Source organism: Hetaerina americana, unplaced genomic scaffold (genome assembly GCF_022747635.1).
Source record: "Hetaerina americana unplaced genomic scaffold, ioHetAmer1.1.p SCAF_4, whole genome shotgun sequence".
NCBI lineage: Eukaryota > Metazoa > Arthropoda > Insecta > Odonata > Calopterygidae > Hetaerina > Hetaerina americana.
In genome coordinates, this window is record NW_027286985.1 from 181,466 (window position 1) to 208,770 (window position 27,305).

Below are 27,305 nucleotides of genomic sequence, written 5' to 3' on the forward strand. Positions count from 1 at the left end.
GGCAATATATTCAGCTAAGTGCTTTAATATTCTAGCAGGTATTTCAACCTGGCCTGGTTCTCTGTTGGCTTCGATACTACGGAGCTGATGTTCTATCCCTTTCATGGCCAGTTTTATGCCACTCATGTGTTCCCCGTTCCCATTGCACGCCAATTTAAAATTGTAGTTCTTATTCGGTCTTTTGTTTGAATGTGTTCTGGATGTGAACAAGTTAGCATCGACACTGCTGTTACATTCAATAATCACATTAATTGAAATGAAACTATTAAATAACTTACTTCGACACTCACCGAGTTTTCTTGAGAAAAACATATCTCTAGGGAAGGTCTTCACTGAAATGTCTTAAGATAACTTCCTTATTATTTATTCCCCAGAAGGACACCCACGCCATGAACAACCGACCTCGCTAAACTCGCGTCTTGTTCTCCTGCATACTTCTTGTTACTTTCCGCGATTCCTCATTCGTAAAATGTCCACTCGGACGATTGAGAGGGTCCCGACGTAATGCAAGGACAGCCCTCAAGTCAATCAAGTCCAGTCCAATTCCCAAACAACAATGTTCCTATCCATAATTCAACCCTTCCATTTGGCTCTAAATCATGCTATCAGCTCGCCGGACTATATCTTAAATTCGAAGAGACACTATACTGAGGTCATCGATACATCTACGTTACTCAATTGGTGCTTCGATGCTCTTATATCGTTAATTTAGATACAGTTGCCAATCCCATCTTCTCCAACTATCAAGAGCGAGGAGATAAGAAAACAACGGGAGTCCGACGGCTTCTTCGGTCCGAGAAGACGGGGAAACACCTCGAGGAATCCCCAGCTCTGCGCGCATGCGCGCTCTTCCCCTTCGCCCATTCCCTCCCCCCTACAGTCCCGCCCTCCCGCCCCCTCATTCCCGGAAGGGGAACCCCGCTCCACTCAATCCTCCGCTATCCTCCGAAGGTGTTGGACGAGCGATCGACATGACGACCCTCGGCTACGGAGACCTCTCCACCGCCACCGTTGTCATCTACCTCGCGCTGGTCGCCGCCCGCGGAGCCCAAAGCTCTCCGGTCCTGCCCCCAGAGAACGCCACCACCCCCGAGCAACCCCCGTCGACCCCATCCGAACCCTATGACGTGAAAGTAAGCTTCGTTGCTCCGCTGGAGACTGGCCCGACAACCGACCGCGCCGAGAACGCCACCACCGGACAACCCCCGCTGACGGTTCTCACGCCGCCCGACCCCTGCGAGCTCAACATGAGCATCGCCCTACCCGGGGCGGCCCTGCAACCGAACGGGAGCCTATGGGACGAGGAGAGCGGCGTCCTCTACCCTCCCGGGACCTTCTGGCTGTGGTCGGGCGAGGGCGACGACGGTCGACCGGTGCACCGCGGCTGCCCCTGCTTGGCCGGTCCGCGGCCCTGCATCCGCAAGTGTTGCCTCATGGGGGAGAGCATCACGCAGAAGGGGGATTGCGTGCCCGTGCCGAACCCGTTCGAGTTCGCGGTCAACTCGATGACCGACGGGATGCTCAACGTGTCTGGGAAGGACTTCTTCGCCCTCCTCTTGGGAAATCCCTGCCGCCACGGGCGCTACATCTTGGACCCCGAGGAATACGACGAGGATCAGTTCTTCGTGGACGCGGAGGGCTACGTCAACCTCCCGAAGCAGGACGACGGCCGACACGGGCCGGAGAGCTACTGCCTCGACTTCTCCACGAATCGCACGGCATACCTGCCATTCATTTGCTTCCCTCCTCCGCCCAACGTCACGGACGAAGACTCGGCCGACAACACCCTCATCTACACCATGTACCCCGTGGGAATGCTCGTGTCCATACCCTTCCTGCTGGTGACCTTCCTCGTCTACGCCCTCATTCCGGAGCTGAGGAATTTGCACGGAAAGAGTCTCATGTGCCATGTCAGCAGTCTGCTGACAGCCTACACGTTCCTTGCCGTCGTGCAGCTGGGAGGGACGGGTCTCAGCGACAAGGTGTGCATCCTCTCTGGTGAGTTCCCACAGATAATGCCGATTCTGTCACCAGACTCTGCCTTGGTGGACCATACGTGACGCCAGTGAAATCACTCGATGAATCAATTTCGAGATCCTGTATTCGAATTTTGCAATCCGTAGATTGTTTTGCTGAATTTGCCCAATTTCGCCTGCTCCCTCTTATTGACAGATTCAATCTTGTTGCTATTCTGTGTCACAATCTGATATGTGAATGCCATTCTTGGCATTTCTTGGTTAACCTCTGCCGGTATTTCTATGCGTTTTTCGTTATTTATCTCCATCATCAATGTCTCTTCCGCCTTGTACAATTGAGATAGTCTTTCCTTCATACTATTGCCGATTAGTAATTAGTCTTTGCCCATTTATTCAATAATACATTTTTTGTCACGATGCGTTCTTTGTGCTACCGATCACTGTTCTGTTGTCTGTCCTATTATCGTACAACATTACTACCTTGAACAAAAAGTTCCCGGAATAACCACCGTGTGGCGCTCCCATCGTTCCGATTTGAGTTCTGTTTTTTTTGTTAAATTGGTACATCTGTTGTTGATATTCCCTTTAAATCTTAGTGTCATAACTTGACATTTGCAAAAGTTACGTAGCCAAGAGTACATCTATCTCTGTGTGTGTTGGCGATTTTTTACAATTGCAGAAATGGATTTAAATTTGCAACAACGAACTTGTATTAAATTTTGCGTAAAAAACGGATTTAGTGGCGCACGGACGTTGGAAATGTTGGAAAAGTGTTTCGGCAACGATTCTCTAAAAAAAACGGTCGTTTACCAGTGGCACGAGCGGTTCAGAAGTGGTCGTGAGTCAATCGAAGATGATGAACGCAGTGGCAGACCATCGACATCGAAAGTCGGTGAAAAAATTGATAAAGTAAAAGAAATGTTGGTCAATAACCGCAAATTAACCATCAGAGAAATAGCGGAGGACTTGAACATTGCCTATGGATCCGCCCAAGACATTGTGGTTAATGATTTGGGTTTCCGTCGTGTAGCAGCAAAGTTGATGCCAAAAGACCTCAATTTCATGCAAAAAAGAGACCGTGTTGACGTCGCAAAAGACATGATTTGCGAGGCTGAATCCGATCCCACATTCATCAAAAGGATCATTACTGGAGACGAGACGTGGGTTTATGAGTACGACACGCAATCCAGACATCAGGCAAGTGAATGGCGTTCACCAAATGAGCCGAGACCAAAAAAACCACGTCGTTTTCAGTCAAAAAAGAAGGCAATGCTGACGGTTTTCATGGATTACAACGGTGTAGTGCATCATGAATTTTTGCCAGAAGGCCAGACAGTAAACAAAGAGTATTATTTGGGCGTTATGAGACGTTTGCGTGAAGCAATTCGCCGAAAGAGACCAGAAATGTGGGCAGAAAACTCGTGGATTTTGCACCATGATAACGCACCGTCGCACAGTGCTCTCATTATTCGTAATTTTTTGACGAAAAATGCAACAAATACCATCCAACAGCCACCGAATTCACCTGATTTGGCTCCCTGTGACTTCTTTCTGTTCAATCGAGTTAAAAAACCATTACGGGGAACGCGTTTTAGCAGCCGAGAGGAAGTAATGGAAAAATCGCAGGAAGCACTGATGGACATACCGAAAACCGACCGTAACTTTTGCAAATGTCAAGTTATGACACTAAGATTTAAAGGGAATATCAACAACAGATGTACCAATTTAACAAAAAAAACAGAACTCAAATCGGAACGATGGGAGCGCCACACGGTGGTTATTCCGGGAACTTTTTGATCAAGGTAGTATATCTGGCCCTTGTATCTATTATTATTATTAAATTAAGGCGCATATATTAATGAAATGCTGATCGCTTCTCCTCAAATTAAAACCGTGTTCTCGCTTGATTATTGTTTTTTTGTATCGTGACGATAGCCGTTTATAAATTCACTTTAGCCCGCAATATTATAATTATTCCTTCGGAGGATTTCCCCCTCTGCTCCTCACATCTCACCAGTGACTAGTTCAAAAGTGACATAAAAGAGCAGTTGTATTTTTATGATCCATATTTTTCCTCGTTTTTCTACACCCTTCCTTGACAATTGTCTAAATAACTTACAAGATACAAGGATTTCGGGGTGTGATAATCATTCACCCGGACCGAGATACCGTGAAATTTCTGCATTTCGGCCCACATTAGCGAGCCCCGTTGAAAAAGCAACTTGTCGCGACATTTCCCGCCGTTCTTTGGACTCGGGAGATGTTCATCTTCGTGTCATTTAATCACATTTAATTTTCGTCCGAGTTGTCTCTCCTTCGGCGTCCCAATGCGGGCTCACACTTTTTCCTTCGATCGTGATGCCTACGTTAAATCCCCTTCCCCGTCCATTTATGGCCGACACTGATTAAAGTATCTGGTCAACACCACCTCTCCATTCACATGGTTTTTACTTGCCTCAGTCATCAATTTTGCCAGCAAATTATTGAATCAAATATTGCAAGGTTGGAGTTTATGAAGTTCACAATAACTAGAATTAGTTTAATAACAACAAAGTAACCGTCATGAACATGCCAAGGATTGTGCCCAACAATGTTTAAAAAGTGTCAACCACCATCAAACAGTGAAACAACAAATAAAGTGTTTATTTTGAGGATTTTCATGGAGTACGTGATATGCACCTTTTTAAGAATAATTCGAATGTGTATTTCAATTATGATAAGATTAGCTTGAATGAAGTTTGAAACTGACTTCTTTTTCAAATATCCTTTTCCATTTCGAATAATTCTTCTAAGTGGCCCTTAAAGCTTCTTTTTTATTGTATTTTAGGGTTTTCCAGGGGCCGAGCGACCACGGTTAACATTAGATCCTAAAACAGGACTCGAGCCTCTGTCTATTGTGGGAAACGGTTGTAGCGCTACTTGCTAGGGTAATACATATATTCACTTCAGTGATGCTAATTAAACTATTGCTACCTGTTTTGATGAATAGAACGTTTCAATATATTTAATAAACCACAAAAACCATAAACACAGTAATCAATCCGAAGGTCGGTTCGGGAGGTGATGGTAGAGTGCATTCAGTGGTAAGTTCGTTAGCAGGTTGTTGAGGGGGGCCAGTTCCTTTCACTGTGCAGGTTATGGTTTCCCTGAAAGATCCGGTACCCGAAAAATCACACGGCTTGGACTGAGCTGGCGGTGCTCAGAGAGACTTACCCGGGAATCGAAACCGGGGCCCTCCGGTCAGTAGTCCAACGCTCTACCCCTGGACTACCGCGACCCACATCACATTTAATAGCGAGGCGAAAATGAAAACTACCAGTTCTCCTTCGCATGTAATCGGAAGGGAAAGAAAATGCGCCCAATATCCGAATTTGAGAAAAAATTATTTAGCGGCCGTGACGGTAGTCACGAATATAGATGCGACAGTCGTAGACATAGTGACAGCGGTGAGGTGAAGTAACAACTGTTTAAGGTGGAATCCATAATATAGAGCAAATGTTTCATGAGGTGTGGAATGTGCAACTGAAAATCGGATGTTGAATCTCAAAATGAAGTTGATGTTTTGCATTTTATATCCTTCCAATTGATTGCGTATTGAATTAATTTCCGCAAAAGTAGACTTATTTAGCTTTCGAAAATTCGCTTTTATTAAAAGTATTCAAACGATTATTCTTCGAAATGAAAATAGAAAATAATGCATTGAAATTTAACCATAGAATAAAATTTCATTCCATGAACATCCCGAAATTTATTAGTGGCTATTTTGTGATATCGTCGTATCAGCAGAGAATTTACTCATGAAGCACTTGGCCACAATGTGAAGTCATCGTATGCTTGCATGTAAACAAACCGAATGTGTTGTGTACTTCTCTTATAGAGCTTACCTTGATAAAATTATAAGAACTTTATGTATGTATATTTATATGTGTATATATATTATATAATTATATATATATATATATTGTATATATATATACATACATACCTAAAATATATGTATATATATATATATACATATATAATCCATGAACACACAATTCAACCAAAAGGTCGGCTTGGTAGGTGATGCTAGAGTTCACCCAGCCCGACGGCGTGTGAAAATCACATATCAGGTTTTTGAATGGACATAATTACTAATTAAATAATTGTAACCCCCTAGAAAAACACAACATCCTAATCTACATCAGGTCCCTCTTTAGCTCTGAGGAGTACTTTCTTCCTCCCTTCATCCCGTCCAACATCCTTATCCTGCTCCTTCCCTTTCCTCTTTTGCCTAACATTCTTCCCTCAATTACAGTTTTCAACATCCCACTGCCGGTCAATACCCCCTTCATCCATTTTTCCTGCCTCCATAGGATTTCTCCCAACAAACCCCTCTCCTCGCCCACCATACCATTACTACCTCATTTGTTTTCTTCTCTGTCCATTTCACCTTCTCCATTCTTCTCCACACCTACATTTCAAAAGCCTCCAGTCTACGTCTATCCTCCTGCTTCAATGACCACGTTTCCGCGCCGTGCATAGCTAGGCTCCACATCAAAGTTTTTACGAGTCTTTTTTTAACATCCTTACTCAACGTCCCTGTCATCAATTCCCTCCTCCTTGTGAAAGCCTCTTTGCCTAGCGCAAATCTTCTCCTTACGTCCCTACTACATTGACCGTCTTGGTCCAAAACACTACCGAGATACATAAACTGTTCTACCTGCTCTAGTTTTTGCCCTCCTATTTTAGTGTTTAGCTTGGCCTTTTTCTTCCTAGAAAATTGCGTAACCTTTGTTTTATTAATATTGATTTTCATCCCATACCTGTCGCACTGAATTTCCAATTCACTCAGCGATGCCTGAAACTCCTCGGATGACTGACAACCTAACGCTTGGTCATTAGCAAACCTAACTGATTTTACGAATTCCTAGCCCACTTTCATTCCTACCTCAGGTTCTTCCCATGCCCCTTTAATCACTTCCTCTGCATACAGGTTGAACAGCAACGGTGACAATGGACAACCCTGCCTTACACCTCTTCCTAACACTGCCCATCCGGACTCCCCGTTCCCCACCCGCACCTGAGCAGTCTGAGACATGTACAGGTTGCGGATTAGCCTCCTTTCCCTCCAATCTATTCCTATTTTCTGCAGAATACTCATTAGTTTTTCCCAATTCACTCTATCAAACGCTTTTTCGAAATCTACGAAACAGGCAAATACCTCCTGGTTGTGTTCTATATTCCTCTCGATTAATAATCTCATTACTGCAATGGCATCACGCGTACCTCTCCCCTTCCTAAACCCAAACTGATCATCCCCTAAGTAATCATTTGCCCTACTCTCTATCCTTTTGTTTATGATCCTGAGAACAACTTTAGCTGCGTGGGATATCAAACTTATCGTCCTATAGTCCTCACATGATGTAGCCTTTACCTTTTTCGGAATAGGAACTAAAGCTGATCTCAAAAAGTCTTCCGGTCAGATCCCTTCCTCATGAATACTACGAATAAGTCCATATAGCCTCTTCCTCCCACATTTTCCTAAACATTTCAATAGTTCCGCGGGAATGTTATCAACCCCCACGGCCTTATTTCGTTTCATCTCCCATAATGTCCTTTCTATCTCATCGTCGAGTATGGCGGACCTAAACTATCTTCCTCTACGTCATATTCTTTTTCTATGTCTAACTTTGTTGGTCGAAGTTCCTTCTATACAGTTCTTCTATATATTCCTTCCATCTCTCTTGGATCTTTCCTGTGTCAACTATTATCCTACCCGCCTTATCTCTAACTGTTGGACTTGATCTCCTTTTCTTACTTCCCGATAAAGATTTAACTTTGCTATACAGCGCATTAATTTCTCCCTGCCTCTGCAGGCTTTCCATATCCTCGTACTACGTTTTCCACCATGCTTCTTTTGCTTTATTTGTTGCCCACCTCAATTTATTGTTTCATTCTTTGTACTGCATTTTGCCTAACTCTATATTTACATTCTTCCATTTTTCCCTCTCATCCATCTTTGTAATCATCTCATCCGTGATCCATTGTTTCCTAGTCCTTTTAGCGTTAACGGTTCCAATAGTGTCTTTTGCGGCTTTCAATAACCCTTTCTTGATACTTTCCCATTTTTCTTCGATAGTACTAAGCTCTTTACCATCCTCCATGATTTCCTCTACCGCCTGTTTGTACTCCTTCCTTTTCAAACCATTTAATGTTTCTTCATTCCATTTTCTAACTCGCCGCCCCTGCCTTATCGTTTTGAAACGGACGCTATATTCCATAGCCACTAAGTTGTGGTCAGATTCAGCATCCGCTCCCCGGAAGCTGTGCGAATTTATCACACTGTTCCTAAACCTGTGTCTAACCAGGATATAATCTAGCTGGTATCTTTCTAAGTCACCTGGCAATTTCCATGTATACCTGCGTCTTTTGTGGTGTCTAAACTAATTGTTGGTGATGACTAACCCCTGTCTCCTGCAGAACTCAACTGCTTTCTCCCCGCGGTCATTCCTCGTGCCTAAACTGTAGTCCCCCACCTCATCACCATCTCTTCCTTCGCCTACCGTCGCATTCCAATCCCCCATCACTATCAAATGTTTCCCTGCAGAAACACACGTGATTATGTCCTCTAACTGATCGTATATCCTATCGACCTCTTCTTTCTTATGGTTGCTCGGTGGCATGTATACCTGAATATTAACCAAGTTCGTCGGTCCTGCATTTATCTCTACTAGTAATATTCTATCCGTTACATGCTCTGTTGATTACGCTTCTTCCTTTCTTCATTTACTACTATGGCAACCCCTCGTTGGCTCTCGTCCCCGCCGCTGAATATTATTCTATAATTATCACTCCACTAATGCCCGCTATCCTTCCATCTCACCTCGCATAGACCTAAAATATCTATATTTCCCCTTTTCATGTCTCGCTTAACATTCTCCAATTTCCCTGTCCTCATCATCGTCCTAACATTCCACGTTCCTACTCTAACTAATTTGGTCTTCTTCTCCGGCGTCTTCTGTCCTGCTGCTGCTGGCTTTTCCTTGCAAGGGTTTCGTGGGATGACGACCGCGGAAGCCTTGCCTCCCCCGCTGCCGGGCACGACACACGGCCGATTGGGCCGAGCCTGGTAGTTGCCAGTACTCAAAATCTCTGTATTGTCCATCATTTAAATCTTGGGAATGATAATTGAGGTGGTTTCCCGTTGCCTTCCTCAATAGTGTTTTTAACGTGACACCATCACTTACTGTCCGCCCCACTGGGGTCAGTCACCATTGCAGCCGCCTCAATGAGGAACAGACGCGGCGTGGACTACCTTTAGTCTGGCTCCTAACCTTCGACCTATATGGCCTGGGTGACCCTACCAGGAGCAATTATTATTACTCCCGCCAGCACAGCTCTAGTGGTCACCGGAACGCACAAGCCCTTCCACCACGTCAAGGTTGTAGTCCGGGGATATACGAGGGTCATCCGGAAAGTAGTACCCGTTCGTGCCGCATGAAGTGCTGACGACGCGAGTAGCCGCTGGACGAGGTCAGATAGCTTCAGTGGCTTGTCTGCCTTCTCTGAGCCAAGTTGCGTGACGCTAGCATTGCCTGTGTTGTTTCTGTGATTGTTTACAATGTTTAAAAAAATTGAGAACGCCGCCAGTTGTGAAGTGAGGGCAGTGATTAAATTCCTCAATGCAAGAAACGTTCGCCCATGTGATATTCATCGCCAATTAAAGGAGGTGTATGGAGACAATGTAATGGACGAGTCGTCTGTTCGGCGGTGGTGTCGCAACTTCAACATGGGGAGGGGGAACACACACGACGATGAGCGTTCGGAGTTACCGTCTGTCATTACAGACCAACTGGTGAGCTCAGTTGACGAATTCGTGAGGAACGATCGGCGCGTCACAATTGATGACATCTGTGAGCATTTTCCCAATGTTTCTCGAACAATTGTTCATGAAATTGTTAAACACCATCTGCATTATGCAAAAATTTGTGCAAGATGGGTCCCTCGCGTATCTCAAATAGCTGGCGGCGAAGGACTATGCAGAAGGAATACAGAAACTTGTCACACGTTATGACAAATGCCTTAATTTGCTTGGAGATTATGTTGAGAAGTAGTTTAAAGTATCCTCTTTCAAATAAAATTTTTTATGTTTGTTAATATTTACTTTTGTGTCTTTATTTCACGAACGGGTACTACTTTCCGGATGACCCTCGTATATATACTATCTTGATCAAAAAGTTCCCGGAATAACCACCGTGTGGCGCTCCCATCGTTCCGATTTGAGTTCTGTTTTTTTTGTTAAATTGGTACATCTGTTATTGATATTCCCTTTAAATCTTGGTGTCATAACTTGACATTTGCAAAAGTTACGTAGCCAAGAGTACATCTATCTCTGTGTGTGTTGGCGATTTTTTACAATTTCAGAAATGGATTTACATTTGCAACAACGAACTTGTATTAAATTTTGCGTAAAAAACGGATTTAGTGGCGCACGGACGTTGGAAATGTTGGAAAAGTGTTTCGGCAACGATTCTCTAAAAAAAAACGGTCGTTTACCAGTGGCACGAGCGGTTCAGAAGTGGTCGTGAGTCAATCGAAGATGATGAACGCAGTGGCAGACCATCGACATCGAAAGTCGGTGAAAAAATTGATAAAGTAAAAGAAATGTGGGTCAATAACCGCAAATTAACCATCAGAGAAATAGCGGAGGACTTGAACATTGCCTATGGATCCGCCCAAGACATTGTGGTTAATGATTTGGGTTTCCGTCGTGTAGCAGCAAAGTTGGTGCCAAAAGACCTCAATTTCATGCAAAAAAGAGACCGTGTTGACGTCGCAAAAGACATGATTTGCGAGGCTGAATCCGATCCCACATTCATCAAAAGGATCATTACTGGAGACGAGACGTGGGTTTATGAGTACGACACGCAATCCAGACATCAGGCAAGTGAATGGCGTTCACCAAATGAGCCGAGACCAAAAAAACCACGTCGTTTTCAGTCAAAAAAGAAGGCAATGCTGACGGTTTTCATGGATTACAACGGTGTAGTGCATCATGAATTTTTGCCAGAAGGCCAGACAGTAAACAAAGAGTATTATTTGGGCGTTATGAGACGTTTGCGTGAAGCAATTCGCCGAAAGAGACCAGAAATGTGGGCAGAAAACTCGTGGATTTTGCACCATGATAACGCACCGTCGCACAGTGCTATCATTATTCGTAATTTTTTGACGAAAAATGCAACAAATACCATCCAACAGCCACCGAATTCACCTGATTTGGCTCCCTGTGACTTCTTTCTGTTCAATCGAGTTAAAAAACCATTACGGGGAACGCGTTTTAGCAGCCGAGAGGAAGTAATGGAAAAATCGCAGGAAGCACTGATGGACATACCGAAAACCGAATATAAGAAATGTTTCGAGGATTGGATCAAGCGCTGGCATAAGTGTGTTGCAGTCGATGGGGATTACTTTGAAGGGGACAATATAGATTTAGATGAATAAACTTGTATTTTTAATTTTCTGAATAAATTCCGGGAAAGTTTTGATCAAGGTAGTATATATATATATATATATATATATATATATATATATATATATATATATATATATATATATATATATATATATATATATATATATGCATATAAATATATATACACATATATTTATTAATTTATTCATATTCAAAGTAAAAGTAATGCGCATTCTCTAGGAAAAATATATTCTAGATTTCTAGATTTTTTGGTCGCACTGACGCTGAAAATTCTTCAAAATACTCTCTCCCTGCATGAATACACTAGCAGAGACGTGTCTGCCGCGCCTAAGAAGTCACTTAGAAACTCCTAGACGGGAATGTCTCCCAGGAACCTTGTAACATGCTTTTTGATGTTTTCCACTGTGTCCCAATTCTTTCCTTTCGCCTCTCTCTTCAGTCGGGGTAACAAAAAAAGTCGCAACGAGTCAAGTTGGAATTGTAAGGGAGCTGGGGGACCTCCGGTGTGGTGCTCCGGGCCAGGAAGTTGGCAACGATGAAGGACGTGTGGGTGAGGAATCGTCAAGGTGGAGCTTGACCGTGTCTTTCCCGTGTTACAAAGTTGAAAAACATACTTCACGCGAAGGCACTTCTTTCCGCTTATACTGCTCGGACCAAACCAGTAACCGGTCGCGTTGGAAGGGCAGACCCCCCACCACATTTCCTGACCGGTTTTACCCCACTGCAAAGGATAGTCGCGTCACAATAAAACCATGCGCATTACCTTCCTAATGGACCACGTATATATGCACTCATACATGTACATATGTTGAAATACTATATGTGTATATGTTCTTCCATATAAATCGTTTAGTCATAAAACTGGTTGATTTTCCCATGCTATAATTTTTAATATATTGAGCATTAGCAATCGGTCGGCGAACATTAGCAATTCAGTGAGGCGATACATTGAGTACAAGTACTGGTATTGTCGACTGGTTTCAACGGATAATAGGGTCGACGAAATACCGGAAAAAGGTTGCCTCTGAAGCAGGAGGTTCCATGAGTGCTGACGCTCAACCTTGAATCCCCACCATAGAGGGCAATTAATACTAATCGTGATGTCGAGTGAGGATTTCCAAATATTTACAATACATCTTCATTAAATGTGCGATGTCTTTCAGTGTCTATAATTAATTACGAATGGCGCCATCTGTTCACTCGTTTGTATGCCCCATGCCCTTTAACTATCGAAGTATTTACGTCCCATGGATGCTCACTCATATTATCATTTTTGAGATTCTCAAATATTCATTTACATTTTTTTAATACTTTTGCGTTTTTCTACCGTTGTTTTTTTAATAAAACATGCTCTAGTTGTCACTCACTGCCCCCTCCTTGTACAGCTGGGCCATTTTTTTTTAGTTTTACTCAGCATTGATGAAGATCCGCTTGCATAGTTAACTTTCCCATTTTGCAACATCTCCGTGTTATCAATTCCGTAATATCCTCAGAGGATTGCGAACTTGGAAGTGAAGGTTTAGTGTGTGAAACGGGAGGATGAGTGAGTCCTAGATCAGTCCTAGTCTTCATTATGTTATACGAGACGGGTGACTCAGCGTGGGACAAACGCACTTTTGCGAAATATGTCGCAGGATCATACTTCTCATTGGAATGATCAATGTTAGCCAGTTAAAGTTATTCATAAAAAAATGGCGTCTGTTTCCAAAAAGATTTGTCTTCTATTATGAGGCGAGTGAATTAGTATTTTCACTGCTGCAGCAGCTCCACAGTTGCCATTTATACGAACGGTCTGATGCTTTCTCAAATGTGTTTGCATAACATATGTGAATTTCATACCCCGATTTCATTAAATAGCTTCCATAGAGTCGCATCTCGTAAAATATGAGGATTTCTTAATGGAATCAAACGAGAAATGATTGAAAAATTGGCCATTTTTTACAAATTTCATGAACGGAACTGAGTTCCATAAAGCCGGCGGAAGGCGCGTCGCGCGGTTTCGTCGCTTTCGAGGTCGCACGGGGACGGGACGAGCGACCTCGACCATTTCGCCTCGATACTGCATTCATCGATATCATACATGTGCTTTATCTTTGTTTTTTATTTAGTGAAATTATTCATACATTGGAAATTAATTCTATATCAATTATTGCGTCGTTTGCTTCAAAATGGGCGATCATTTGCATTTTAAATGATGCATCATTTTTACTTTATTAATTATCTAAATTTTAGCCCCGCGGTATTTGTTTAGATTCGTTGCAGAAAGTTTTTGCCTACCTTTGGTTATTTTCTTCGTCGTTATTGACGCGTCACTCGCAAAGCGGCCCGCGGGCCGTAATTATCGTTCGCGATTGGAAAACAGCTGATTCCTGCATGGCGACCAAGTTCGCTGAGAAGTCGTTCTCTGACGTAATGCGGCAATCGGTTGGAGCGATTAATCGGCTAACCGATTCCTGGAAATTTCACAGATTTTCACTTTCCGCAGTGTGTATCTTTCGAGGAATTTGAGTATAAATAAAAGACATTATGATAAAAATAATTTTTTCCGACGAACACATGTCATCATAAGACCTACAGACCTGTTGACGTGACTTGCGAATATTGCGGATAATTAATTTAGTATCCGTTTTCACGAGCAACTCTTGAAAGCACAGCCCGGATATGACTTATATAAGTATATTTTCTCCCATTTGTCGCACTTTTCGACATCCCTTTTCCAATCGAAACGCTCTGCGTCCATCTTACCTGCCTCCCTCCTTTGTTTCCCCTTTCGGTCCATTCATTTTCTCCATCCTTCTGCACACCCACGTTTCAGAAGCTTCTAATCTTCGCCTATCCTCCTATTTCAGTGACCACGTTTCCGCGCCGTGCATGACTATACTCCATATGAAAGTTTTTACGAGCCTTTTCTTAACATCTTTACACAGCGCCACTGTCATCAACTCCCTCCTCCTCCTCGTGGCAGATTCTTTTTCTAACGTAATTCTTCTCCATGCATCCCTGATACATTTCTATCTGCTCTATTTCTGGCCCCCCATTTCAATGTTTAGCCTAGCCTTCTTCTTTCTGGAACATCGCATAAGTTTCATTTGTATTGATTCCCATCCATGTATATATATATATATATATATATATATATATATATATATATATATATATATATGTAGGGAAACAAGCTAGCCCCCCTACCCTGATGTGTGAATTTCACCCGCCGTCGGGCTTAGTACTGGGTGCACTCTACCATCACCTCGCAAGCCGACCTTCGGTTTGATTACTTTGTTTATGGTTTATATATATATATATATATATATATATATATATATATATATATATTTATATATATTTATATATATTTATATATATATGCATTAACACACAGCATACACAGATAGGAACACAGAAGAGGTGGGAGAAATCGGAACCGAACAGTTCACAAGCGCAAAAATATTTCCCTGACCGGGACTTGAACACGGGATCTTTCCAGGCGTCAAAATGCGGAGGAACCGTAGGATTTCACAAACACTCGCAAGGGTCTTCACGCATGCAGAGACATGCGCTCCCCCGAATAAGATATACCCCTTAGATACAAAAAGGAAACTTTTTCAAAATCAATTTCTGGTATTTTCTTTCAAGGTTGTATTTCGTTGATTTCAGTGTGTCGCCAATTTTCCTCGCCTTGTGACAATTTCAAGCTTCCCCCCGAAAAAGCCCCCGTTAAACGTCATTGCAGATTTTTTTGTCATTGCCACGTTCTTGAACAAGTTTTTTGCTAATTTCTTGCTCGGCTGATAAGAAGGCAAGGTCAGAGTTGTTCACCCCCCGAACTGTCCTTATCCTTTGAGTGAATTTCGGTTAATTTTAGGTCATCGAGTCCGCTGAGTATGACTTCTGGTATTTTCTTAGGCGCTCGAAAAGCGGATAAGCGAGGACGACGTATCAGCAGTTAAAAAAGGGAGGGAAATATGACGGAAATATTAGTCACAAAAATAACTGATAGATTGAGAATTTCCTGTTTGGTGTTATTTTTGTAATCACGGAAACATTTGTAGTGGTATCTCGACTTCAATGCCGCTCGGGGCTCAACGACGAACTTTTTTCATGTTCCGTTTTGGCCTTTATAGATACTAACTGAGGTGCTTTTGCAATGCATAGTGTCACATACTACGCTAGTAAAATTAAAGACAGAAATTCAGACGCACCCTTTCAATTGCAATTATGTAAGCACATAGATACAGATATGTATATTTATATATCCTCGAAATAGAACGCTCCCCGGCGACGAACAAATATATAAAAACACAAATATAGATTTTTAAAACATAGAAACACAAAGAAAGGACATTCACATATGTAGTTTTGACGTTTCGACGGCACGGCCGTAATCGTCAAATACATACGCGCATATATATATATATATATATATATATATATATATATATATATATATATATATATACATATATATATCATATATATATATATATATCATATACATATATATATACATATATATATACATATATATATATATATACACATATATATATTTATTTGTTTATTTATCTGAAAATATCAGGCCTTCTTCAGGTCAGACCTGAGGAAGGCCGAAAGCTCAAACGATCTACAATGTGTCCTTTTATGTGTTATCCATTTCATTTTTTGTTCTATTGTGCTCTCCAAATGTTATATGTACATACCTGTATATATACACACACACACATTCTATATATATATTTGTTGAACAATCAATGAAATGCTGAAGGAGGTTGATTTTTGTGTTCTAAGACCGATCATCCTGAGCGTCTTATTGCTATATCCAATTTTGTATTTTTTTATAGTAAAACGCTTTGTATGAATATTTCTCAAGTTATTATTTTCCATCGAATGGCGAATTTTACACTGCATGAAAACTTGTCAAACCATCCAAGTGAGTCATATGCCTCCAAAACCTCAATATTTGGGAATGAATCATTTGAATGACTGATTGGAGGTTTGGGTTTCGAGATAAGGTCAACGGAAAGGAACGACCTTCGACTGCTCGCAAGCACTGCTTCATTAATAATGACGAGGAAATTTGTGTGAAATGGAGGAATGATATCAGGTGCATTGTGCGGTATTATCTTTGCGAGGGTGAAATTGAAATCATAACCGGAGAAGTAAGTTAGCAGTATAGAGTGAAAGAATCAGATAACTCTATTCGGTCATATTTCCAATTGCTATTCTACGAAACATGCAAAAGCGATGTGATAAGCGTATTGCCGAGACCTTTTAATTAATCCCTATTGCCCAGCCGAGCTTAGCGTTAGAATTACTTACCAAAGAGCTTAATCTTACGAGGGAATTATTTTTCCATCTACTACATCCACATGTACTCAGTACCCCGTAAGCCGCCGCAAGGGCGTGGGGCGGGGGTGTGTTAGTACACCACCCGTAATTAAGAAAAAAACCGCATGCAAAACCACAAATTTATACAATCCGCAAACAAAACATGGCATACATTCATGCAAAAACCCTTAGAACCCTCACGCATTAAAACACTCAAACTAACAACTAACACACACATGCTCCTACAGATATACCTGATGTCTTTGAAAAGTTTAATTTTGTTCTGTCTTGTAAATTAAATGTTTTTAATATTTCTAAAGTGACTTCAGTTTCTTGCTATTATGATTCCTGATTGTTCTGAGAAAGAATAAGAATTTAAATCTATCTGTACTAGAATCTATCTCCCTTGTTTTATCTTTGTGGTTTGATCCACCGAAGTAGTTAGGGGGCATTGTAATTCCTGTAGTGCCAACTCGTTTGTTCTGAGCTTTTCTTCAAGTCATAAGTCTTCCTTGTTTTCTCCATATCTCAAGTGGCTCCCAGCCTAAATCCCCTAAGATACCTGTCACATTTGTGTTCTTATCATAACAATTTTTAGCGAATCTGGCGGGTCTTCTCTGGACTTTATTTGTAATTCTTTTTGCCTAAGTTCCTCCCAAGGATCTCAAATGCTTGCGGTAAATTCCAAATGAGGTCTAACTAGAGTAAAATAACACCTCTCTTAAACTTTCCTCGGATGGTTCCCGTATCACACAAACTTAATTGACTGCTGACCTCGGAAGTGGGATTGATACCAACCTCGAAAGGAGGCATTTAAACAATTTGTTAAATTTGACTATTTGTTTGAATTCATTGCCATCAGAACAATCGATTTCCCCAAACGACGCTTCATAAGGAGTGCGTCGCCAAGGGCTTTTAATAATACGATTTATAATCATTGATTACTTCATAACTTTATAGTAGTAGTAGTTTTGAGGGGAGGCGACCGACAGCTGAGGTCATTTGCGCAATTAGGGATGGACAGGAAAGGATGAAGGGTGGAGAGAAACCCGGCGTCGCCATTAGCCTACTCTTAACGAGAGACGCCAAGGGGTCCGCAGCTTAACGTCCCATCCGACGGACGGCGTACTCACTCAAAGTGCCCTCCACTAAGCACCTTCAAGTAAGGATCGAGATACCACTGGAAAATACCGTGTTCCTTTTTCAAAGAGTATTTTTATGTTGACAATAAAAGGAAAAGTTTAACCAACCCGTGCTCATATATAGCTATCAAACTTTACATGGCACATCCTTAAGAGAGCTATACAATCAAATACTCTTATCAGATTACTTAAAAAATAAACGACACCCGTTCATGTTAACGTATTTCTCAGTAAACAACAGTTGCACTGGAAAATCTTGCTGAAAAGTATTCAACCATGCCGGGATTTGAACTGGAGGCCTGATTCTTATGCCAACCAGCTTCGTCATGCTGGAATGAAAACAACTCTCCGTTCTTGTCATCAACGAACAATATCGCGGGACTTATCGATGCTTGCGAGCACTAATATTTGAAAGACCGCCAGGTGACGTCACCGTACGAGCAGTGCCAAGATTAGCGCTCGATTCTGTTTGCTGCTGAGCCCACGGCGAGCCGCACCGAGGATTGGAATGTCTCCCGCGCGAGAGAGGCGGAGCGAGCCATTGTCGCATTTTGAATACGATCGCCGCTCGACACGGGAGACACACACCCTCCCGCTTATCGCTCTGAGCGGGTGGGAGCCACGGGCGACCCACGGGTCGGGTCATCTGTGAAAGGGCAGGTTTGGGGAGGAATTGTCTGGGATCGGAGACAGCAGCAGCCTCTACGGGCTTGAGAATAACGTGAGACTCCGAGGATGCAAATACCTATTTTTCTCATCGTCATCGTGTGTTTCATATATAAGTTCATTTATCATTGCGGAAAGTTCCAGATCTATGAGAGTATGTTTAACGGTACTCATCTTACGGTATTGCATGCATCGGTGACAGATAATTCATAAAATAAGATCGAATTGATGGCGTATTTTGAAATTTTGACTTACCGTTGCAAAGGGCTCTTTTGGTGCTTAGGAAGGAATCTATCCGGAAACGATCCGTCTTCGGTTTCGGCGAATCACTTCAAGGTTTCATGGCTTATTGAAATCATTACGGAAATCCAACTGAATCACCTTACGATTAATACATATTTATATACACGCCATATTCATTATTAGCAATGATTTTTGTATACTGGATACCTGTGTTCAGTCCATATCACATGCGACCGTAATGCATTCCTAAGATATCGCCAGGTGCGGGGCCTGTACGAGTGGTGACACGCGAAGCTGCCGAGGTTGGGCGAAATGCATCCACGCCCGACGAGGACGTGAACAGATCCTTGGACTCCCTTCTGGTCGCTAAGGGCAGCTTCCAATTTGGGAAAATGACGCGCCATGACGAATGAAGAATCATTGCCTCTTTCTTTCAAAGCGGCTCTATTCTTATTGTTTTATTTATAGATGTATATAGAAATAGAGATGTACTCTAGTGCTATGTACTCTCGTATCTAACGATGAGGTCCAAGAGGAAGCGGGACAATTTTGGGAGAATTTCGAAGAAGACAGGATAAGTGTGGATGTTCTGAAAAGACGTGGGGGTATGTATTGTAGGGAAAGGGAGGTAGAAGGAAGATAAGAATGATTAGCATTTTGAATGGAATTAATGGAATTAGGAAGGACTCAGAGCTTAAGAATCGGTTATTGTAATGTGGATTTTAAGGATAAATTTGTGTCGTGTTAGTTGAGCCCTAGGGGTACAGTAGTTGTAGTTTTAGGGTCCAACGAAAACCTAACCCTCAAGCGGTGGACAACTATCAGTAATAATCATTAGCAATTTGTAGCACATTTCTGTCAAATTTAAATTCCTTTGTCGATGAACGGATGTGGAAAAGTCGTGACCACAAGGAGATTTGTAAACATGTTTATCCCTGCAGTGATATGCGTGTCTCTCTCTTAAAGCAGTTAAAATTGTTGCAGAATATGGAATGAGTCGGGAAACTGGAAATGCCAATTTAAGGAGAGAAGAATTTCAAGTTGTTTTCTTACGTTAGATGATGAATTCTGCACGCTCCGACGTAATAGTTACGAAGGCAAGTGCCGTTCACGAGTTCGGGAAATTCGACGTCGGCCCTGCAGCGCTTGTGACAACTGTGAGTGGAATGATTGATGGGTGGTCGGTCGTTGTGCAGCCTTTCCTGTTGGAAGCTAAACGCCTCCGCTGCTTTTATTTCGGAAATACCTGGGCTCTGCAAAATAACTGCGGATCGCCGGAGAACGGAAGGGATTCGCCGGTAACCGGACAAATACTCACGCTTTTCGCCGCAATCGCTCGTGCATTCCCACGAAGCACCATCGCACCGCGCATTGGCGCGTGACCTCGTGTCGACAAATATTAACTTCCTAATTTGTGCGCACCGAATATTAAACTTTGTCGTTGGATCAATCCATTTGAAATTCCAATGCCATAAAAGAATTGATTCCGAGGGTGAATTTAATTGAAAGATTAGGAATTTATTATTCTAAATTCCAAATAGCTGTAAAATTGACGGTTGGCGTGGTGAATTTGAGGACTGGACGTTCATTGATTACTTGCTTAAAGGAGGTTTTGGTCTTTCTTTAACGTCTTAAATGTTTAACGCATCCATTCCCTTGTAATTCGCAATATTCCATGCTGTTCAATTGAGAAAAGCGACAGGTTTCATTGCTAACGCATCACATCAAGGGAATTGCCGTTTTTTCTTTCCATTTCGAAACCTCTTAATGATGATCGCCTCAAGCGTGAAGAAGACTAAGACTATTAGAACGGTACAAAGAACAGATTGGTAAAATATTACCAACAAACCCGAGTACTCGTTCTTCCTTAATATGTATATGTATATATATATATATATATATATATATATATATATATATATATATATATATATATATATATATATATATATATTTATATATATATACATATATATATATATATTTTTTTAAAGGTAATCTACCGTTTAAGGTAGGTTTTAGGATGGACACAACTACCAAACAAAGCAGTGCTAAACAACGAGTTATTGTGTAGAACGGGATTGATTTATATTTTGTGTCGCCATTGCTATGGCTTAGACGCTTAGAAGGCCGTTACCATCGAAAATCAACCAAAGTCTGGCATAATAATGCTTGCATCAGCCGCCGATTGCAACATATTGTGTCGCCGCTCGAATCTCTCGAGAACAGTTCAGGAAAATGCTCGTTTGTTCATTGCATCGCGCATTTAATCGAGGAAGATGCATTATGGGAATGGTGCCATGTGTGCGGAATGCGAGGATACAAGTCTCTGACCCCTGACCCCTGTGAAACCCAAAAACCCTGACGCTGCACAGCACACCTTTTCTTCTCCAAACGCTTTTCCTCCCTGCCTTCGGCATTCATTCTCCCCTCTGACTAAACATTCTATTGCCCTTTCATATGCCTTCCTTATCCTTCCTTTTCCTTCGAATTCCGCCCATCAACTTCCATCCTTCCCCGTCTCATCTGATATTCTTTCGCTCGTGGCATTCATCAATCCATGTGCAAATTAATCCGAATCACATTCATTACAGGCTCTCGACTTGAAAGTTTTTTAAATGTTAAGGATTCCTGCGGTTTGCCATGGGTTCTTTGCAAATTGAATAAATTGCCAAAGCGTGTCTCTGGGTTTCTTAAAACTTGTTTCTTTTATTTTTTAAGGATATGGTGTTGTTCTCAATATGATCTATTCCTGGAATAACGGAGCCTACTGTATCTTCCATGTCGTCTTATTTATCGTTATCGCATCGAAGTACTTTCAAGGATTAACTCTGGTTGGTGGTTATGGCTGCCCGGTGGAATTAATCGGAGAAATGTGTGCTTCGCTACGTATACTTCGACACTTCCGTTTCAGCCAAGAAAAACTGCAGTGGATAGCCTCGTGCAACTAAATATACCTCTTCCACGTTTCTTTTGAATGGAATTATCAATCAAACTTAACAAGTCACGTTGATTGTAGGCCTCATTGCGATTAAACTCACATTTTGTCGTTTCAGTTGCACTTCGATTAAAAAACATTCTGCGTGAAGGAGTCACGTATGTAATAAGGTGTAAAGGAGTCACGTGTGTAATATACGTGACATTTTCGCGACGGGAATAAATCCCATGACGTGTAATACGCTTGATGACTCATCCTTACGATTGTTTTAGAACGGGAAAAATATCAATTAAATATAAAATCATAACTGAAAACAGGGGAACGTTAGCATACGTAGGATATGGTGGGTACGTCAGGGATATGCGCACTGCCTTCGGCGATGTCGTTGCCACTTTGCGTGGTAAAGAGGAATTAATCTCTTGCGTCCGCGATAATGAAACGGAAGTAATGACATCGGATTCAGCAGATATACAGGCGACCGTGTTCCTAACCGCGCGGACGTTTTTTCCGCCAATGTCGAATCGTCATGAAAATAATCTTTCGTGTAACAATCACTCTCGGTCGATTTTTACCACGCGCGTATTTGAATAGAACTTTTTTCTATTTGAAAGAATAGAGTCAATTTTTAAAACCTTAAAAATTCTGTGTTAACGTGTGTGTGTAAGTATACTTTGATGCGTTACCCTGGTGAAGTCTATGTCGTCGTATTTCTGTCGCGAAGGTGTCACCAAAGATACTCACCCAAAATTAAAGAAAGCGAAGAAATTTATCAGATTCTACAGTTTTCCAGTTGATGTGGAGATGGGAAACTTGTCGTAAATCGAAGTGCCCCAATGGAACGGGGAGGGGACACGTCTGACTGAAGCAGTGGGGAACGAATATACGAATAACATAAATTATTCACCGCAGTAACTCCCCCTGCCAATTTTTTATTTATTTCCTTCCTTCTTTCACGTAATGACAACCTAATCGTCAGTTAATCCTAAAAAATGGACGGAATGGAATGGATTTTTTTCCACGGATGGCGGTGCTCATCGTCGGAAAAATTAAGAAGAACTTCCCTCCGGAGATCGTGGATACGATTTTTTCAATACCAACCCCTCGCAGATGTGCTCCCGATGCAGCAGCGATTATGAGTACGAAATCCTCGCTATTCAAGAAGATCCGTGATGAAATGTGGTAAACGCGCAGGGATACGCCGAAACCATAGGTACAACATCTTCATGCTTATAAATCAAAGCAATCGGCGTTAAAAGAAAGATTGCCCGCAAGACAATCGGATGCCCCGTTCCGAAGGTTCCTTTGTCGTAGTCCTGATGTGCCATTACCCCTTCTCTCGCTTCCCTTTCCTGCCTCAATGCCAAGGCTCTTCCGGTTTTCCTTTCGATCAGGGGTTCTATTAATACCGACGAAAGCGAAAAGCATCCCCAGTGACCCTTTTTGCGGCCCCGGCTTAAGCCAAAGAAGGCAAAACGAGGATGGCGGCGGCGCGCGTCGCGACGAAGTGGCCGTCGACACGCGATGCCGGGAATTAATGCCTTGTGCACACGATAATGGAATGCTCGTAAAGAAAGGGAATTAATCCGCTCTGCGGTCTGCGGTCACTTTCGCATTTGTTCTGACAAAAATGGCGTAGCGTAATTGAGAGAAACGGAAGGAATGTTAAGGGGGCGCATTGTGCGTAGTATATAGGAGCGCGAGCGGTGGTGAGCGAATTATCGGCACCAGAGATTGGCTGCTAATTACTGCCTCGCATTTAAAATACTTAAAGAGAGGAAAAAGTGTGAAGAGTATTTAAGTTTCTAAAGCCAGTTGGTGACCACTTACAGTGATCATTTCAAAAATAGATTTGATGTCGTGTATAATTGCGATGGCCCTTCTGAAACCCTCATCATCATTTATTCATTGGTCGTTCAATCTTAAGATTGGTTGACTGCAGCCCTCCACACTACCCTCCATCTGATGCTCGTCATTGGCTTACTTCCTGGTATTTTTTATTGCAATGTGCTTTCCTCTTTAGTTGTCCCATCCCTCGGCCTTCCTCTTCGGACTTTTCCCTCCACTTTTTTCCTTCAATTATATGCTTCACGAATCTATTGTGCCTTCACGAATCCATTTGCTTCATCTTTTCTCTACGGTGATCCATAAGGTCCGTTCTTCGTCTATTCTTCTGTATGCGGGTTTATTCATTTCTTATTTTATTTGTCCGTCCATTTGAACTTAAGCATCCTCCTCCAGCACCAGGTTTCGAAGGCCTCTAGTGTTTTCTGGTCTACTTTTCCGATGGTCCATACTTCCAATCCATAAGAGTGCCACGCTCCATACGAATGTTATCACGTATTGTTTCCTCGTATGTAGTTCTATCATCTTAGAACACAGCAGTTGTCTTTTAATTATGAATCATCTCTTAGCTTGAGCTATTCTTCGCTTGATGTCTGTAGTACTTCTTCCGTCTCCTGTGATGGTACTTCCGAGATAGGCGAAGGAATCCACAGGCTCTAATTTTTGTCCTATCAGTAGGACTACTGTGTTCCCCTTTTCACTTCCACATACCAGGACTTGAGTCTTCGTCTTGTTTATATTCATACTGTATCTTTTTAGAACTTATTCCAATACCTTTGAAGTGACCTGTGGAGATCCTCATGGTTTTCTGCTATCAATGCATTATCGTCGGCGAAGCATGGCGTGTTTATCTCTTCTCCATTGATCCTAATTATGTTTAATCCGATGCCTTGTGCTTCACTTATTGCCTCCTCAGGTATATACTATATGTTGAACAATGCAGGTGAGAGGTTGCATCCGGGTCTAACTCCTTTGTTAGTTTTAGCCTCTATATGGCTCCCATCTCTCATTCGCATCGTGGCTACTTGCTTCTTGTATAGCTGATAGATTATTCTTCTGTCGTAATCTATTTCCACCAGTCCAAACATCTTGTTCCATTCCACATTGTCGAAGTCTTTCTCCAAGTCCACGAATGCCACATACAAATAACATGGAAGATACATTATGGACGATAGTGTACCCATATGTGTGCATTATTGCTTTTTTTATTTAATATAGTCATGTTGCTGTATAATAATTAACGTAAATGATGGTTTGAGCCATCTTTACCAAACAAATCGAATGCCATTCAAATGGTCGCAGTGAGTTGCAAGGGTCAGGGAAATCGCCACAGTGTGAACGGATCAGCTACAAAAATAAACAGCTGTTGTCAAAGTCGTCTGATTCAGTAGATGAAGTCATAAAAAACGAAGTCAACGCATTGTTGTCGCCCGACGCCATAGTCGACCTATTACTCGTAAGAGGCATGCCTTCGTTTCACCCTGGAATCCGCATATCTTAAAGCAATTCAAGTATGCTTATCATCGGCCAGGCTCAATAATAAGTCCCCCGGGTACCCCCAACAGTAGTTACATGGAGATATAACAATATCATATTCGAATTCTGAGGATATTACGTAATCCCCATACGAGTTTTGCTTGTGGCTGCATGCTCTCCCATCGCAGGGGGATTTCTTCAGCAGCTAAGTGGATTATATCGGTGGGCTATCTATATTTCCTGAAATATGCTCGCTTCAAATCAAGAGAAATGATGAACCTCAAAGAGCGCCTTAAGACCGATAACATAAATGCCGAACAGACCAAACGGTAAAGCATGAACAATTTTTCCGGCTCATTAAGTAACTTCCCATAAAATTCTCATAGTTTTACATGGAATTCTCTCTCCACGCGCAAGCAGCGAGCATGTCAATTGGCAAATCCGATAATCCTCGGGAGATTATTGTTGTTCAATTCTTAAGACCGACTGAGACCTATGGATAGGAATGGCGCTGGAATGTGATGGTTGCTGTACTCGATGCAATGGCCAATCCGGCAGAAAGATTTCTTTACCGAATGAAAGGTCATGGACAGTGCTACATTCATCGTAATGAATTATCAGGGATTGCTAAACATTTGCGTGAAGAATCATAAGATCAATCAAATTTAAGGAACATTGCTAAGATTGTTTTTTATTTAAATGTGTTTGGTTTTATATTTTTTATATCACCTATTAGCAAAATTTAATAGATCTTCACCACGGAATACACATGGGCGTAAACTATAGACACGGAAGTCCTAGGCATTTTAGGGGATGGGAGACGGTTGCTGGGAGAGATTCGAAGGAGGCAGAAAATGGATATGCATGGCATACTGAGGGGTGTGTGTTTATTTACGTATATGCGTGAATATGTGCGTGCGTGTGTGCATACAAACGTACAATCTACATACATACACGTATGTGTGTATCTTGTACGGAAATCTCACGGATGTGAATAATAATTTAAACGAATGTGCGAACAGTTCCTTGTTTCCGCAGGGTCTTGCCACCATAAATTTCGGAATTCGTGTGAGTGTCCTTTTTAATGTGTTTTTTAAAATGTTTGTATTCTGACGCCATCTTGCTCTTGCTTTTGAATTATATACGGGCACGCACGCACTCGCCCACAGATTGAGTAAGTATGTTCAGAAAAGGCACGTCAAAATATTAATGACAAAAACTATATTGAAAACCTTGTGAAGAGAGTACCCCTATGGAGGACGCATTGCTTTTTTCTTTTTTAGCGTGTACAGATTCCGTATGCCGAATACGAAACCGCATGAACGTTTAGCCGATTTTATTATTTAACCACTTTGTTCCGCCACTCTTAATTTGGAAAAAATCCTAGAATGAGCTTCTCTTTCAAATGTCCGATTTGCTCAGCTGATACTCATAGTATCCTGGACGCTTGAGGGAAGTGTTCCCTAAGGGCACAATCGTTCCGACTTGGATTCGCTGCTGTCATTCGTCCGTCAGTCTGCGCTGAAATGTGGATGAGTTGGGTCTCTTCTTCCACTTCCCGTCTCGCCACGGACATCTCGAGGGAGGAGGTTACGTTGACCCAGGAGAGAGGCCTCCACCTCGCCGATCCTCACGCCTTTGATGTCACGCACGCAGTTGTTTCGTTCGCAACGGGCGGATGGCGGGGGGGGGGGGAGGAGGATGGGAAACCCGGCACCCATGGGTCCTTGGCAGTCAAGTCTCCTCTCTCTTCGTGGAGTTCACTTGGCTCCATCCCAATCAGTCGAGCGCGGCCAAACGCAACTCCGTAGTCCACGGCGGGGTTCCCCGAGCAGTGATTAATAATATACGATATCTCTTGATCCATCGATTAAGTGATCCATCCCTCATCGCTTCCTCCCTCGTCCGGGGCACGAGTGGTTTCCGCGCCGTCATCTCGATCTAAGTGCTAACAACCTGATCAAGTTGAGAGGCAACTCAGCTTCCAGTCAACCCTTCAGCTTTAATTGTACATGGTATCATTATAATATAAGCGTGGTGCAAATAATTCTCGTTTCCCATCACAAGTATTGGCTATGTTTTCAGGAAATTAGTTCCTTTCTGGGGATATTCAGATGTGTATGGAGAAATGTTTCCAATCTCGACGACTGCCACCGACGCAATACTGGAGTCTAATCAATGACACTTGTAAATCACCCGGGCGGCGTACATTATATATTTAG

The 27,305-nt window shown here is 42.3% G+C and overlaps 1 protein-coding gene across 1 annotated transcript in view; it reads left to right on the forward strand.

Annotated features, from left to right (window-relative positions):
- The first annotated feature begins 949 nt into the window (after positions 1-949).
- LOC139692396 (G-protein coupled receptor Mth2-like) overlaps positions 950-27,305 on the forward strand; it is a 130,536-nt gene continuing 104,180 nt past the window's right edge. Inside the window, exon 1 of the mRNA XM_071590563.1 lies at positions 950-1,998. Coding sequence (XP_071446664.1) covers positions 972-1,998 — 1,027 coding nt within the window. The 5' untranslated portion in view covers positions 950-971. The remainder of the gene's footprint in view (positions 1,999-27,305) is intronic.